The sequence below is a fragment of the Pelodiscus sinensis genome, chromosome 2 (genome assembly GCF_049634645.1).
Source record: "Pelodiscus sinensis isolate JC-2024 chromosome 2, ASM4963464v1, whole genome shotgun sequence".
Taxonomy (NCBI): Eukaryota; Metazoa; Chordata; order Testudines; family Trionychidae; genus Pelodiscus; species Pelodiscus sinensis.
In genome coordinates, this window is record NC_134712.1 from 125,229,879 (window position 1) to 125,243,902 (window position 14,024).

Below are 14,024 nucleotides of genomic sequence, written 5' to 3' on the forward strand. Positions count from 1 at the left end.
TCCACCCCCAGAAGCCCACAGAGCCAACCCAGTCCTCCCCATCGGAGGCTCGTACCCCATTCCTCCCTTACCTCCTTCCACTTACCCTTCCCTAGCCCCCCTTCCTGATGTACAAAATAAAGAAAACGTGTGGTCAAAAATAGAATCTCTCTTTATTGAACAAAACTCGGGGAGACTGGGAAAAGGAGGTGGGAGAGGGGAAGAGAGAGGGTGGGAGAGGGAAGGGCAACTAAAATGATCAGAGGTTTGGAACAGGTCCCATATGAAGAGAGGCTAAAGAGACTGGGACTTTTCAGTTTAGAAAAGAGGAGACTGAGGGGGGATAGGATAGAGGTCTATAAAAGCATGAGTAGGGTGGAGAGGGTGCATACAGAAAAGTTCTTCATTAGTTCCCATAATAGAAGGACTAAAGGACACCACAGGAAAGGAATGGGTAGCAGGCTTCAAACTAGTAACAGAAAGTTGTTCTTCACAAAGCAAAGAGTCAACCTGTGGAACTCCTTGCTGCAGGAGGCTGTGAAGGCTAGAACTAGAACAGAGTTTAAAGAGAAGTGAGATCAATTCATGGAGGTTGGGTCCATGGAGTGGTATTAGCCAGGGGGTAGGAGTGGTGTCGCTGCCTAAAGTTTGTGGAAGGCTAGAGAGGGATGGCACGAGACAAATGGCTTGTTCACTGTCTTCGGTCCATCCCCTCCAGGGTCCCTAGGGTTGGCCGCTGTCGGCAGACAGGCTATTGGGCCAGATGGACCTTTGGTCTGACCCAGTACGGCCATTGTAAGCTCAAGGCGCAGGGTCTGGGGTCTCAGTGGGCCACCTTGATTTTCATGCACATCTGCTCCTGGGTGGCCAGGCTGGCAGCTCTCCCGCCCTAGATGGCCACTTTCCTGTGCCTAGTGCGGAGGTCGTGGACGAGGTCCACGATGTCCGCACTAGACCAGGCGGGTGCCCGCCTTTTGCGGTCCCGGGCAAGCTCCCGGGAGCCGCCAGCCTGGTCCCGGGAAGATGGGGAGGGATGGGGGGCATTGGGTGGGTGGCTCGAGCCGTGCCAGGTGCAGGGTCTGCTAGCTGGGTGCTGGCAGGCTTGCACCTGGCACGGGCACCGTAGCTAGCCCGTGCCCCTTTAAAGGGTCCGGGGCTGGGAGGGGGGCAATAGAGTTTCCCTGGTGGTGCCCAGAGTGGCCACCAGGGAAAGCTGGGGAGGGCTAGCCTCCCACTAGTTTGAATTAAGGGGCTACACACCCCTTAATTCGAACTAGTAAATTTGAACTAGGCTTAGTCCTCGTAGAATGAGGTTTACCTAGTTCGAACTAAGCGCTCCGCTTGTTCGAATTAAGTTCGAACTAGTGGAGCGCTTGTGTAGCCCCTATCAAAGTTAATTCAAACTAACGTCCGTTAGTTCGAATTAACTTTGTAGTGTAGACATACCCATAGTGACTAGATGGCCTTTTTAACACCAAAGTTCTGTTTATTGTAACAGTAGGAACAAAACTAGGAAAAAGATAATTTTAAAACAGCACACAGTCCGCGTGCATGTCTGTCTCACCTAAAATTATATCATTTCCTGATGGTAACCTAAGCAGCGCTAACTTCTTCATACCCTACAGCAGTGTCATATGCCTGTCTGCTTTCTCTCAGCAATTACTATCTCTCTCTTGTAATCCTGCCTGTGTTAGGTCATCCTTTTGTGTTCATCAGCTTTATCCTGTTCTGACGAAAACGATTTTTGTAGATTGGCTGGAGAGGAGGCAAAATCATTCAAGTTAATAGTCCCAGCATTGCTTCTTAACTCTTGAAATATTCACTGAGGGATGGCTTATTTTGAGCCATTCGTTTTCTTCATGCCTTTTTTTCCCTAGACAAATTCCTGTTGAGTGAAACCAATATAGTATTAACAAAAAAATGTCCCTTAACTAGGCCTTCATGTAGAATTCATAAATTATTACAGAGCAGTTCTCATAATCCATCTCAAATAGCTCACAAGGAAGAACACAATTCTGAGCTAATAATTATTTGTGCAAAAGCATTTAATAGAATCATAGAATACTAGGACTAGAAGGGACCTCAAGAGGTCATCAAATCCAGTCCCCTGCCCTCATGGCAGGACTTAGTACTGTCTAAACCATCCCCAATAGACATTTATCTAACCTACTCTTAAATATCTCCAGAGATGGAGATTCCACAAACTCCCTAGGCAATTTATTCCAGTGTTTGACTACCCTGACTGTTAGGAACTTTTTCCTAATATGCAACCTAAACCTCCCTTGCTGCAGTTTAAGCGCAGTACATCTTGTTCTATCCTCAGAGGCCAGGAAGAACAATTTTTCTCCCTCATCCTTGTGACACCCCGTTAGATATCTGAAAACCGCTATCATGTCCCCTCCTCAGTCGTCTCTTTTCCAAACTAAACAAACCCAATTCTTTCAGTCTTTTTTCATAGGTCATGTTCTCTAGACCTTTAATCATTCTTGTTGCTCTTCTTTGGACCTTCTCCAATTTCTCCACATCTTCCTTGAAATGTGGTGCCCAGAACTGGACACAATACTCCAAGTGAGGCCTAACCAGCGCAGAGCAGAGCGGAAGAATGACTTCTCATATCTTGCTCACAACACACCTTTTAATGCATCCTAGAATCATGTTTGCATGATTTAGAATGGTAAGGCATCAAGTTCATCTTCATGAATGAAAATGAATAATATTGCCCCAGAAATTGCAAAGAACCAAATTCTACGTGCGTTTGTGAAGATATTCATGAGTCAGTTTTTGTATTATTCAGTCAGCTTTAATTCAGGACCAAGTGTACCTTCAGTGCACAGTCCAGTGCACCTTCAAGTAGTGAATAACTAACAGATGGATAACTAACAAGTAGTGAATAACTAACAGATGAATAACTAACAGTGGAGTTCAGCTACTACTCCACTCAAAATGTAGATTAAGGATCCCATTCAGCATTAATTTAAATGAAATGTTAATACATGCTTAATAGGAATGGAATAATGTAGGACTTAACTTCATGTACAATGTTAAAATGGTGCAGGTGCACTACTGCATCTGTGCCACTTTAGTGCTTTAGGCCAAGCCTACAATGGAAAGTTACCACATAATAAAGCAGCCCCCAGTGCTGTAACTTCTGAGGTGTCCACACTGGCAAGGCCCTTAGTGCACACTGCACACTAGCTCTGCAGTTAGTGCACTCTGGGTAAACCACCTCAGTGAGAAGCGTAGATCCATTGTGGTGTAGTACTGCATTTTGACTAGCCTCTGTTACCCTTCCCACAATGCTTGTTCTTGTTTCTCTGGTCATCTGTTTGAACTCTACTGCCCTGATCTCAGGTGACCAATCTTCAGACCCGCCCTTTGAATTATTTTATGTGAAAGTCACCTTCCTGTTTGCTCCGCCTCTTTCCAGCTGGCCATGCCTGCTCCATAAACCAGTAGGTTTACCATATTTGAACTTTCAAAAAAGAGGCCACCCCTGAGAGGAAGAGTATCTGTATCAGTATCTACCAACTCACATTGTATTAATGTGTTATATATCATCGGCTAAGTCCAGCTTCCCATACTAACGTTGTCAGTGGCACACTCCACAGTCATTCTGCACCTGCTCAGCCTGTTATTGAACCTCTTCTTGCTACTGCCAAGGCTCCTTGTGAATGTCTTCTTGAGACACAGCATTAAGGGATGGCAGTATCTCCAGGCATCACAACAGGCATTTCCACTTCCCACACAGTGATCTTCTGTTCTGTGAAGAAAGTCTCCACTTGCAGTTTCCTGAACAGGACAGTGTTCCAAAAGATGTTTGTGATGCACTTTTCCAGACCAGTCTGCGTTAATGTCTGTGAAATACCCACAGTGATCCACAAGCGCCTGCAGAAAAATGGAGAAGTACCCCTTGCAGTTAATGCACACAGAGGCTGGGTGGTCTGCTGACCGAATTGGAATGTGTGTGCCATCTATTTCCCCACTGCAGTTTGGGAAACCCATTCAAGCAAAGCCATCCACAATTTCATACATGTTACCCAGAGTCACGGCCTTTAGGAGCAGGATGCGATTGATGGCCCTGCACGCTTCTGTCAGCACTAGTCCAACAGTTGACTTCCCCACTCCGAACTGATTTGTGATTGAGAGAAAGCTGTCTGGAGTAGCCAGCTTCTGCAGTGTGATCACCGCGTGCTTCGCCATCGGCAGGGCAGCTCTCACTCGCATGTCCCCGCGCCATGTGGTTGGGGCAATCCAGCACACAATCCCATGAAAGGAGCTTTTCTCCTCCCAAAGCTCTGCAGTCCCAGCCACTGCTCATCATCCCAAGCTTACATGATCCATGTTTGTTACTGAAGCCAAAAGTGATGTTCCGCTGTGGTCAACAAGAAATCTCATGTTGTTGAGTCCTCATTTTCACATTGCAGCTTCAGGAATAACTCAACTGCCATTCCTCATGTGCTAGTGAGACCTACTCGCATTCTCATCAAAAGCTGGGGATCCATTCCCACACACTGAGGAGGCAGAGCACACAGCACAGAAGCCATTGAAAGATGGTCGAAAGGGAAGAGATGCTCCGTGGGATAGCAGTCCAGGATGCACCACTCCGAAAGGCGCTGCAAGCCCCACGAGTGTGATCATGCTAGTATGCTGGCAGCCGACAGTGTGGACACCTCACTGCTGTGCTCTGTGAACAGTGCTATAACTGTCAGTGCTTTACATCAGCCAGCATAGACAAAGCCTGAGTGAAGATTCTGCTCTGCTGAATCTTCTCCTATCAGTATAATATATATCCTGGAGAGGCAGTAGCTATGTTGATGGGAGAAGCTCTCCCATCTATGTAGCACTATCTACATGGGGCGGCAGAGGAGTTAGGTCAGTAAAACAACATCGCTCAAGGATGGATTTTTCACATCTGAGTGATGTTGTTACACCAATATGGATCTTTAGTGTAGACCTGGCATTAGGTGTTGAAAGGTAAGCACTAGTTTAGGCATTTTGTTGGCTTGGGGTTTAAAATCACACATGTTGTGGACTGCCTTGCTCAAATGATTTGGTAATGAGTTACAAGCCCTTTCATTTCCAACGATTGGGCTCATACCCAGCTTGCATCATGAGATGCTCCAAACTACTACTGTTAGATAGCCATTTCTGAGTTTCAGTTCCTAGTCAACAAATTGCTGCATTTCATTTGGTATCATCGATAGCAGCCTTAGTAAAAAGGCATTGAGAGTGTACTTGGGAACATAATTACTCTTTCTTCTACTCTGATTTCTCTTCATAAGAAGGTGGAGCAGAGGAGGTGGAGACAAGTTTTCGTTGCCCGTAATATACCTCTTCTGCTGTTACAAAGAATGTTTAAGTCCCCAAAGCTGTCAGCCTGTCATCTTTCACAAGCACTAATTTTATGAGTTTTAGGGGGAAATTTTTGAATGTGTCCTTAGAATCCAATTTGATAAGTGAAAACTATGGGCTTGATATCTCCCTGTTGTTTTGTGTGAGCTAATGAAGTCTGCTCTGCAGCCAGACAGGTAAATTCTCAGCCTGCTTATTCTCTATATATCATTAATTAGCTACCACTTTTCATCTGTGACAGTTGCAGAGAAATTGGGGAATGGAGTTTCTTGTCTACTCAAAATGGATTCTAATTATAACCCCGAACCCTTCTCTTTTCATTTTAAAAGTATCTGCTGACAAAAATGTCAAATCTATTTTGCAAAAAAAATCTCTGATCTTGGTTTTATGAAATTCAATTAAAATGAGCAGGATTAAGTATTGATTTTCTTTCTCAACAAAGTTTTAAATCTTTGGTTGTTCAAATTTATTTTTTCCCTTGCAAAATTTCAGTTGGCAGCTTAGGTCTGTTTAAATGTATATCTCCTTAAACAATGAATCTCAGACAAATGTGTGTACATGTTTCTTCCGCATAAGAATTGTCACATTAGTGGACAGATTAGTGGTCCATGGTCAATTATTCTGTCTTTTGATAATGAACAATGCCAGATGGATTTATTTGAGTACCATTAGCTACCATTAATTATGGAGGAGATGCACCAATTAACATCAGCTGATGATTTGGACCATTGTGTCTTTACCTCTCCTATGTATCCAACATATGCAGTGTAATTTAATAACATTTCCTTTTTCTCTCTGCCATAGCCACTGGATTATGAGACCAGAAGGCTTTATACACTGAAAGTAGAGGCCGAGAATACCCATGTGGATCCACGATTCTATTATCTTGGGCCTTTTAAAGATACTACAATTGTAAAAATCTCTGTGGAGGATGTGGATGAGCCTCCTGTTTTCAGCAGATCTTCTTACCTGTTTGAGGTTCATGAAGATATTGAGGTGGGAACAATCATAGGAACTGTGATGGCACGAGATCCTGATTCTGCTTCAAGCCCTATCAGGTAATTTCATGATCTCTCTATAAACCTCATGATTTAAAAAACAAACCAGAAGCAAACAAAAAAAATGTGTGGAGAAAATGGTTTCTCTTTCAAATTGCAGTTGATGAAAGTTTTGTACATTGAGATAGCTCTTCCACCCTGGCACTGAAGAGAAATCAGGGAGAAATTTCTAAGGTTTGAATGAGAAGAACTTAAAACCTCAGGGTTTACCAGGAAGTTTGTGCATGTACCATGGTAAAGATCAGCTACTGTGTATCTCCTATTTTATCTCCTCATGAAGATGTATTGATGGGAATAAGGAGTACCCCAAGCGGCTGGAAGTAGAAGGCAAGAGTAGATCAACTAACCTAGGCCCACAGCAAGGGGTTGTGAGTTTGGAAGGTCTGATGGATTTGCCTCAGGGTTTACCAGGAAGTTTGTGCATGTACCATGGTAAAGATCAGCTACTGTGTATCTCCTATTTTATGTGCCGACAGAGGCATGTAAAATAGGCTACCTGACATAGTCAATGAAGCCGGGATTTAAATATCCCCTGCTTCATTAAAATAAAAATGGCCACCGCGCTGTGCCAGCTCAGCTGATCGTCGGCACAGCGCGTGAGTCAAGACACGGATTGGTCGACAGGAGAAGCCTTTGTCAACCACTCCCTTATGCCTTTTGAAACAAGGTTTACAGGAGCAGTCGACAAAGGCTTCCCCTGTCGACCGATCCATGTCTTGACTCGCGCTCTGTGCCAATGATCAGCTGATCCGTCACAGCGTGGCGGCCATTTTTATTTTAATGAAGCAGGGCATATTTAAATCCCGGCTTCATTGACTATGTCAGGTAGCCTATTTTACATGCCTCTGTCGGCACATAAAATAGGAGATACACAGTAGCTGATCTTTACCATGGTACATGCACAAACTTCCTGGTAAACCCTGAGGCAAATCCATCAGACCTTCCAAACTCACAACCCCTTGCTGTGGGCCTAGGTTAGTTGATCTACTCTTGCCTTCTACTTCCAGCCGCTTGGGGTACTCCTTATTCCCATCAATACATCTTCATGAGGCTAGTTTGCAATCTGCCACCACTACTTCCAAACTTTTGGGCTTTCTTGAGCACTAGATGAGCCTAGGTAGGCTTGTCCTGTGGCTAGACCTATAGGATTTGGGAAATCCCTGATAAGTCTGTGGTCCATGGGTGGCAGGGGCTGTTGAACCTTCTGATATTTGCTCATGCCAATCCCAATGGTAGGGTAAAATGCCACGAGGAGTACAGCTAGTTCGGATTAGAAGCCTAATCCGAACTAGCTACTCCATGCCGCGTGTAGCCGCGCGGCACGGGGTTCGAACTGCCGGCATTTAAAAATGGCGCCGGCCGGCTTTATGCAAATGAAGCCCGGGAAATTCAAATCCCGGGCTTCATTTGCAATTGCGGTATGCCTACATTACCCTCCTATTTCAAATTAGGAGGGTAGTGTAGACATACCCTTTTATAGTACCTATTTCTGTTGGTGGAAGAGACAAGTTTTCAAGCTTCACAGAGTTGTTTCTCAGGTCTGGATAAGGTAACCAGGGTAGATAAGCTAATTACAAATCAGAACAGATTAATAAACACAAAGGGTTCGCACATGCTGTAGGAGACCACTTAAAATGAATGCACAGGTAAGAGTTGGAAGGTAGTGGGCTGTGTTACAAATTTGTTGTAATGAACAATAAAATCATTGTCTCTGTTAAGGCCATATCTTTTAATGTCTAGCAGAGCTATGAATTTACATTCCTAGGATAGGCTTTTGAAGGTACTATGCAGGTGTCCTTTGAGGATAAGGACTGTGAGGTTAGACATGGAGTGATATACTGTGAAAATTGTTCACCCATTGGTAGTGAATGAAGGCCATACGAGGGTGGTAAGGAAAGATTTACTTCAAGATGTGGTCCCTATTGGGTATGGGTTGTAATTGTTTAATGATACCCCATATGCTTTCCTTTATCACAAAGCAGGTAACAAGGAGAGGTGTGCAGTCAGTATAATTTTTGACTGTATTGACACAGGTTCTCCTGGGTATTTGGATGTCCCTTTCCATTATGTCATGTACCTCTTTGGTGTAGTGTCCTTGTAAACAGAAAGTTATTTTAAGTGTGTTTAGCTGTTTCTCTTCAGAGCAATTCTGTGATATTGGACAGCCTGGCTGAAGGTAAGATTTCTTGGTGTGAAAATAACTATGATGATCTATGGGCTTCCTGTGTATAGCTGTTTGTAGGGTTTAAATACTGAAGCTAATCATGGAATTCAGGATGTTGACGTTGGTGCAGCTGTATTCTAGAAAGAGTTTAACAGATGGAGGCATTTGCTGAAGCTTGTTGAGCAGGTTTTAGTTGTCTGTCCAGAGGATGAAAATATCATCACTGTATCATGTGCAATGGTACCAGGGATATATTTGTATATTGTTGAGTTTGTGATGCATTTTTCCATGCTTTCTTCTTTGGAAGAGGCTGGTGTACTGAGGAGCCATGCTGGTATCTATGCCTGTTTTCATGGTTTGAATAGCGTTTGCTGTTAAACAGAAAATTGTGGATGAGGATAAAGTAGATGAATTAGGTGATATGGGATTTCTGAGTGCTGTGCATTGTCTTGTAGTATCTTGAGGCAGGTGTCAATGTCATGGTGACGGATGTTGGTGTATCGTGAGGTGATACGTGTAGTGGCAAGGATGTAGTGGCATTCTGGAGAAGGTTGTTAATATTGCAAAGTTTCTGGAGCAAGTCGGTACTCTCTTAGAGGAAGTTGACCCTTTGTGTGTTGAGTGCTTTGAGGATAGATTCTGAGAGTCCTGGTAGTCTTTCAGTTAAAGTGCTGAGGCCAGATTATGGTGGGTTTTCCCTATTCCCTTATTTGTGTATCCTGGGAAATGTGTAGATTGGTCCTTGGGCAGAAAGGAATGCTCGTGGATGGATGAGGCTCTAGAGTTTTTCTGTAGCTGTTTGGGGGAGGGCTTAGCAGTATGTTTAAATTTCTATGTGATCTGGTTTGTTTTAGCCACAGAGAATCATTTACTAACTATAAGACCAATAAATACTCTTTTGTTTGTAAATTTTGAGGGATGGTAAAACCGTGCTTGAAAAGGAAAATGAATTGTAGCCTCACTTATGAGTACTGAAACTCTGCAGATATTTGCTATGTATCCATGGACCATTTTTGCAGATTAGACATGCTGAGACATGTGACAACTGCCTGTAGGGCATTCTGGGACTTGCAGTCTGCAGCGTGCTCCAGACAGAAGAGGCAAACTCCTCGAAGGAGTTGTCCTATTTTGAAAGAGGTGTACTATAAACTAGTGGGCAGCCATGGTGGTTGCTGGGAAAAAAAGTAGTCACCAGCTCTGTCTGTTCTGGCTGGGTCTTTGTATCTTAGAGGTACCACAGCTATGTAGGGATGTCTGAACATCTCATTGGGAGGGAAGCAAGGTCTGTGAGGACCCAGGGATGTAGCATCCCTAGCTAAAGTAGGGAAAGAGCTTCAGCCAGGGCAGAGCAGATGGTGGGACAAATTTCTCTGGAGCGGTCAGGGGGTTGACACAGCCCAGTGTCACTGCTTCAGAGTGGTGAAGTTGTTAGTAGACCCCCACAAATCTGCAGATATCTGCAGATGCAGATATCGACAGACAGTTTTAGTGGATTGCGAATCGGATGCAGATACAAATTTTCATGCTCATGTGGCGATCTGCTTATTATAATTTCTCTTGGTGGAAAAGTAAGATAGCAGATGAAAGTTTTGAACATATAAGCACTCAGTATTGATAATGCATTTCAGTATAACTTCTTTATCCATTCTAACTTCATGTGACAACTGAGAATCTAAGTTGTTGCGCTTTTGAAGTTGTGGTCTTAAAAGGAACAAAGCTGGTGATATCACTTATGTTGTCTCTGACACAACTTGAGGAGTGGAGCCACTTCAACAAAATAAGCTATTTCCTGACATTGATATAGCATAATAGACTGAAGATGTTTAAGGAACAGGTCAGGGCAAGTCTTTCCACATGTGCAGTAGTAATTCAGATAAATGTGTTTGATTCTTTGCCTTCCTTATTGTTCCTGTTTTCTCTGAGAAAAAAAAACTAACTGCAACAACTTCCATAGCTGGGGTCAGACTCAGCACTCTGGTGTAGATGTGTTGTCTTTATTAATCTCAACAGCAGTCCCACTCGTCTGTTCAAAGAATTCAGCTCTTGAAAATGAGCTTTGTAACATTTACTTATTTCCAAACCATCTGCAGACATCTAGGCTATGTCTACACAGTTCCTGTGCAAGAACTCTTGCATAAGAACACGTCCACATGGCCATGTGCTTTTGAGCAAGAGATGTACTTTTGCGCAAGAGCATCCATAGCAGAGTGGATGCTCTCTTGAGCAAGAAAGCCCTGATGGCCATTTTAGCCATAGGGCTTTCTTGCGCAAGAAACCTCTGCCACACGTCCACACTGCTTTCTGGTACAAGAGCTCTTGTGCAAGAGGGCTTAGAAAAGAGTGTAGCTCTTGTGCAAGAAGCCCTTTCTTCCCACGCTTTACTGTAAATCTTCTTGCTCAAGAGTGGGCGGACCGTGTGGACACTTTATGGGTTCTTGGGCAAGAACAGCCTTTCTTGCGCAAGAACCCGCTAATACAAACATAGCCCTGTAGTGTAACAGGTATTACAGGAGACAATGGACCGTTAAGGTTTTGCCTTCTTTATTTAGACTGGTAGTGTCCTTTTGTAATCAGATTAGCCTGAGAGGTCAAGCTATTTTTAAAATTTAAAAAATGGGCAATTTTTGGGGGGGTTTTTAATAATAGAAATGAGCACAAACTATATCTCTGCGTATGAGCAACCCTTTTCCAAAGCTTTTTGGAATCTGAACCCAGTCCAGATCTGCATTCTACATGCAGCCCTTATTTCTAAAAGGGTATGTCTGTACAGCCTGCTGACCCAGGCTGAACAGCTCATGTGGCTTAGAAATTGCAACTTAGGATGGAATTCGGGCTCTAAAGCACAACCTCTCCCTAGATTTCTGAGCCTGAGCTCCAGCCTGAGTCAGAGGCTATGTCTGTCTCCTTTTTTGAGGCATAAGGATCTTGCGCAAAAGGGGTTTTTTTTGCACAAAACGGACCCATCTACACTGCTTGTTTTTGCACAAAAACCTCTTGCCCAAAAAGCATTGGCAGAGAATATGCAAATGACAGTGCGACAAATGTCAATGAGTGCTTCATTAGCATACTGTCTGCTGGCAAAAGCCTGCAGTGTAGACATAGCCTAGTATGTTTAGTACATCAGTGCCTGCCCTACGAACCTCAGTCTAGCAATCTGAAATGAGACGCTTGATGCTCTGGGCTGGGTAGGCATAACCAAATGGTTCAAACCAGATCCAAAATCCCAACAGCCCATGGAAGGATTGAAGCCCAGCACCATATGTGAACTTTGTGGCCCTGGTATTTTTAAAAGAGAAAATAGGGCTATATTTTCAGAAAAATTGTGGGGCCTGCTCCTTCCATTGACTCGATTTGTTTAACAGACGAGTAACCATCATGTTTAGTCTAGGATTTCGCATCTTAACAGCAGTATCTTCTGGGATATTTGGGTATGCATATATTATGCAGAAGGTGTATGGTTGCATAAGACACGCATAGTCAGATATTTAAGGCTTGTAACAATTGAATCTGATTTTTCTGGGCCTTCATTATTGACTGTGGAGCTGTAATGTGAGAAGTAACTCAAACAGCCACACTACTTGCTTGTTGAAAATCTGTACTATTAACCTTGTCTTTTCTCCACATTAAAAAAAACGTGATGAGGACAGAATCACTTCTATGCAATATAGACATATTGTGCTAGACATTGAGGATTATTTTTAACTGTAATTGTAGGATTTAGACACCTGGTTCAGAACTAATACACGCTTCAAATTTGAAGCAAAACTTTTGTGTGGTTTCAAAGCTTTCAGGTCAGTTTATTTTGTCATTTTTGTTTACCTCTGCACTTCCTGTTTTAATTGGGACTGGAAGGATCAAAATACCACGAGAGGGGCTATTTCCATGGCATTTTGGTGAAATCAGTAAGTACTAGAAATACAAAGAGAGGTTTTTGTGAAGGTTCTAAGTCATTCATATAAATTCATAAAAGTACCTGAACTCTTTGATGATTCTCCAAATATTATCAGTCCTTCATACTATTACAGGCACAGGACAGGCTTTTCAAAAAGAACTGTGTTGGCCTATCTGGTCTCTCACTAAGTGCAGAGTTAAGCAAACCTTGAATACTTTTAGAAATCCCATGATACACTCATGGAAAGGTACCAGTCCATCATTTACTGAAACTCCCTACTGTTTTTGCTGCATGGGAAATGCAGGATTGGGTCTTAAATGGGAAGAATCAGAGGGCAGTCTGATATATGATTACAGTTTATACCCAGATGACACAATGATTTTCTCTACAAAGCAGGGAAAGTTTTGCTCTGTATAACCTCAATAAACTTGATTTATTTTAAATAAATCTACAATAAACTATGAGATGATAGCTTTAAGAGTTGTTTAAAAAAGTTGAGAAATAATTTATCAGTCTGATGTCAGATTTGTTTGTTTGTTTGTTTTTTTGTTTTATACCGAAAATAAATTTTCCTCTTGGGAAAAAAGTGTTCAATTACTGAGTTAGGCAACATTCTCTCCTGCACTCCCTATAGTAATTCGTATCTTAATATAATATCATTTAGTTAAAAAAATCATAGAATATGGAAAGTTACAGAGTAAATTGTCAGAGTCGATGTCAAGGGTAAATCCATGTTGAGATCATTCATAAGATTTGTATTTTTTCTGTGTACTACATTAATCGTAAAAATTATAATATTTTTTAAGTTCAGGCAGTCACCAACATTAAATATTATATGAACTGCACAGCATTTTAAAAAGCTTAAAAATGCATACATTAAGATTTTTTTTCATTTAAAGTACGTAACACTTTTCATAGAAGGTGTATAGAATGTGAATATTGTACAGATGTATAATCATAAGACAGAGTTGCTTTTTTAAATTTTCAGTCACATAACATTTTTTTTTCCTTTATCATGTTTAGATTTTCTTTGGATCGTCATACTGACCTTGACAGAATATTTAATATACACTCTGGAAATGGATCCATCTATACTTCCAAACCACTTGACCGAGAGATATCACAGTGGCACAATCTTAGTGTTATAGCAGCTGAGATCAGTAAGCCAAATCTTTTTAGTTTTCCTTACTTTAAAAAGTGATTTAAATACATCAATAAAATCCTCTGTCTCCCAGAAAAAAATTCCTAAAAATAAACCCAAGGAACCATTAAGATTACTACATCATTATATCTAATTCCATTCTGACTGTCACAAAAGATTCTAGGTGTCCAAAAAAAATCTGTGATATTTTCAAATCAACTCATGAGGGGCATTCAATATGAAATTCTCTGCTTTAGGATAAGCACTAAAAGCAATATTTTCTGATGATAAACATGCCTGATGTCACCGTTCTTCAGACTGCTGGCCACTGTGATAACTATGCTGTTTCATAATATGTTCATACAGTGAGAATTCAAAGCCCTTCTGTGCTTAAACTGAGCTATTGAACTCATTTCTTCATGATGATATTTTGAGGAA

The 14,024-nt window shown here is 42.2% G+C and overlaps 1 protein-coding gene and 1 long non-coding RNA gene across 6 annotated transcripts in view; one reads left to right on the forward strand and one right to left on the reverse strand.

The window, feature by feature from the left end:
* Positions 1-14,024, forward strand: part of CDH10 (cadherin 10) — a 167,414-nt gene that overhangs the window by 129,177 nt on the left and 24,213 nt on the right. For all 3 annotated transcript variants that reach the window (XM_075921417.1, XM_006112616.4, XM_075921416.1), the window contains exons 7-8: positions 6,136-6,389; positions 13,469-13,605. In XM_075921417.1, coding sequence (XP_075777532.1) covers positions 6,136-6,389; positions 13,469-13,605 — 391 coding nt within the window. The remainder of the gene's footprint in view (positions 1-6,135; positions 6,390-13,468; positions 13,606-14,024) is intronic.
* LOC112547772 (uncharacterized) overlaps positions 1-14,024 on the reverse strand; it is a 129,716-nt gene that overhangs the window by 29,419 nt on the left and 86,273 nt on the right. The window lies entirely within an intron of this gene.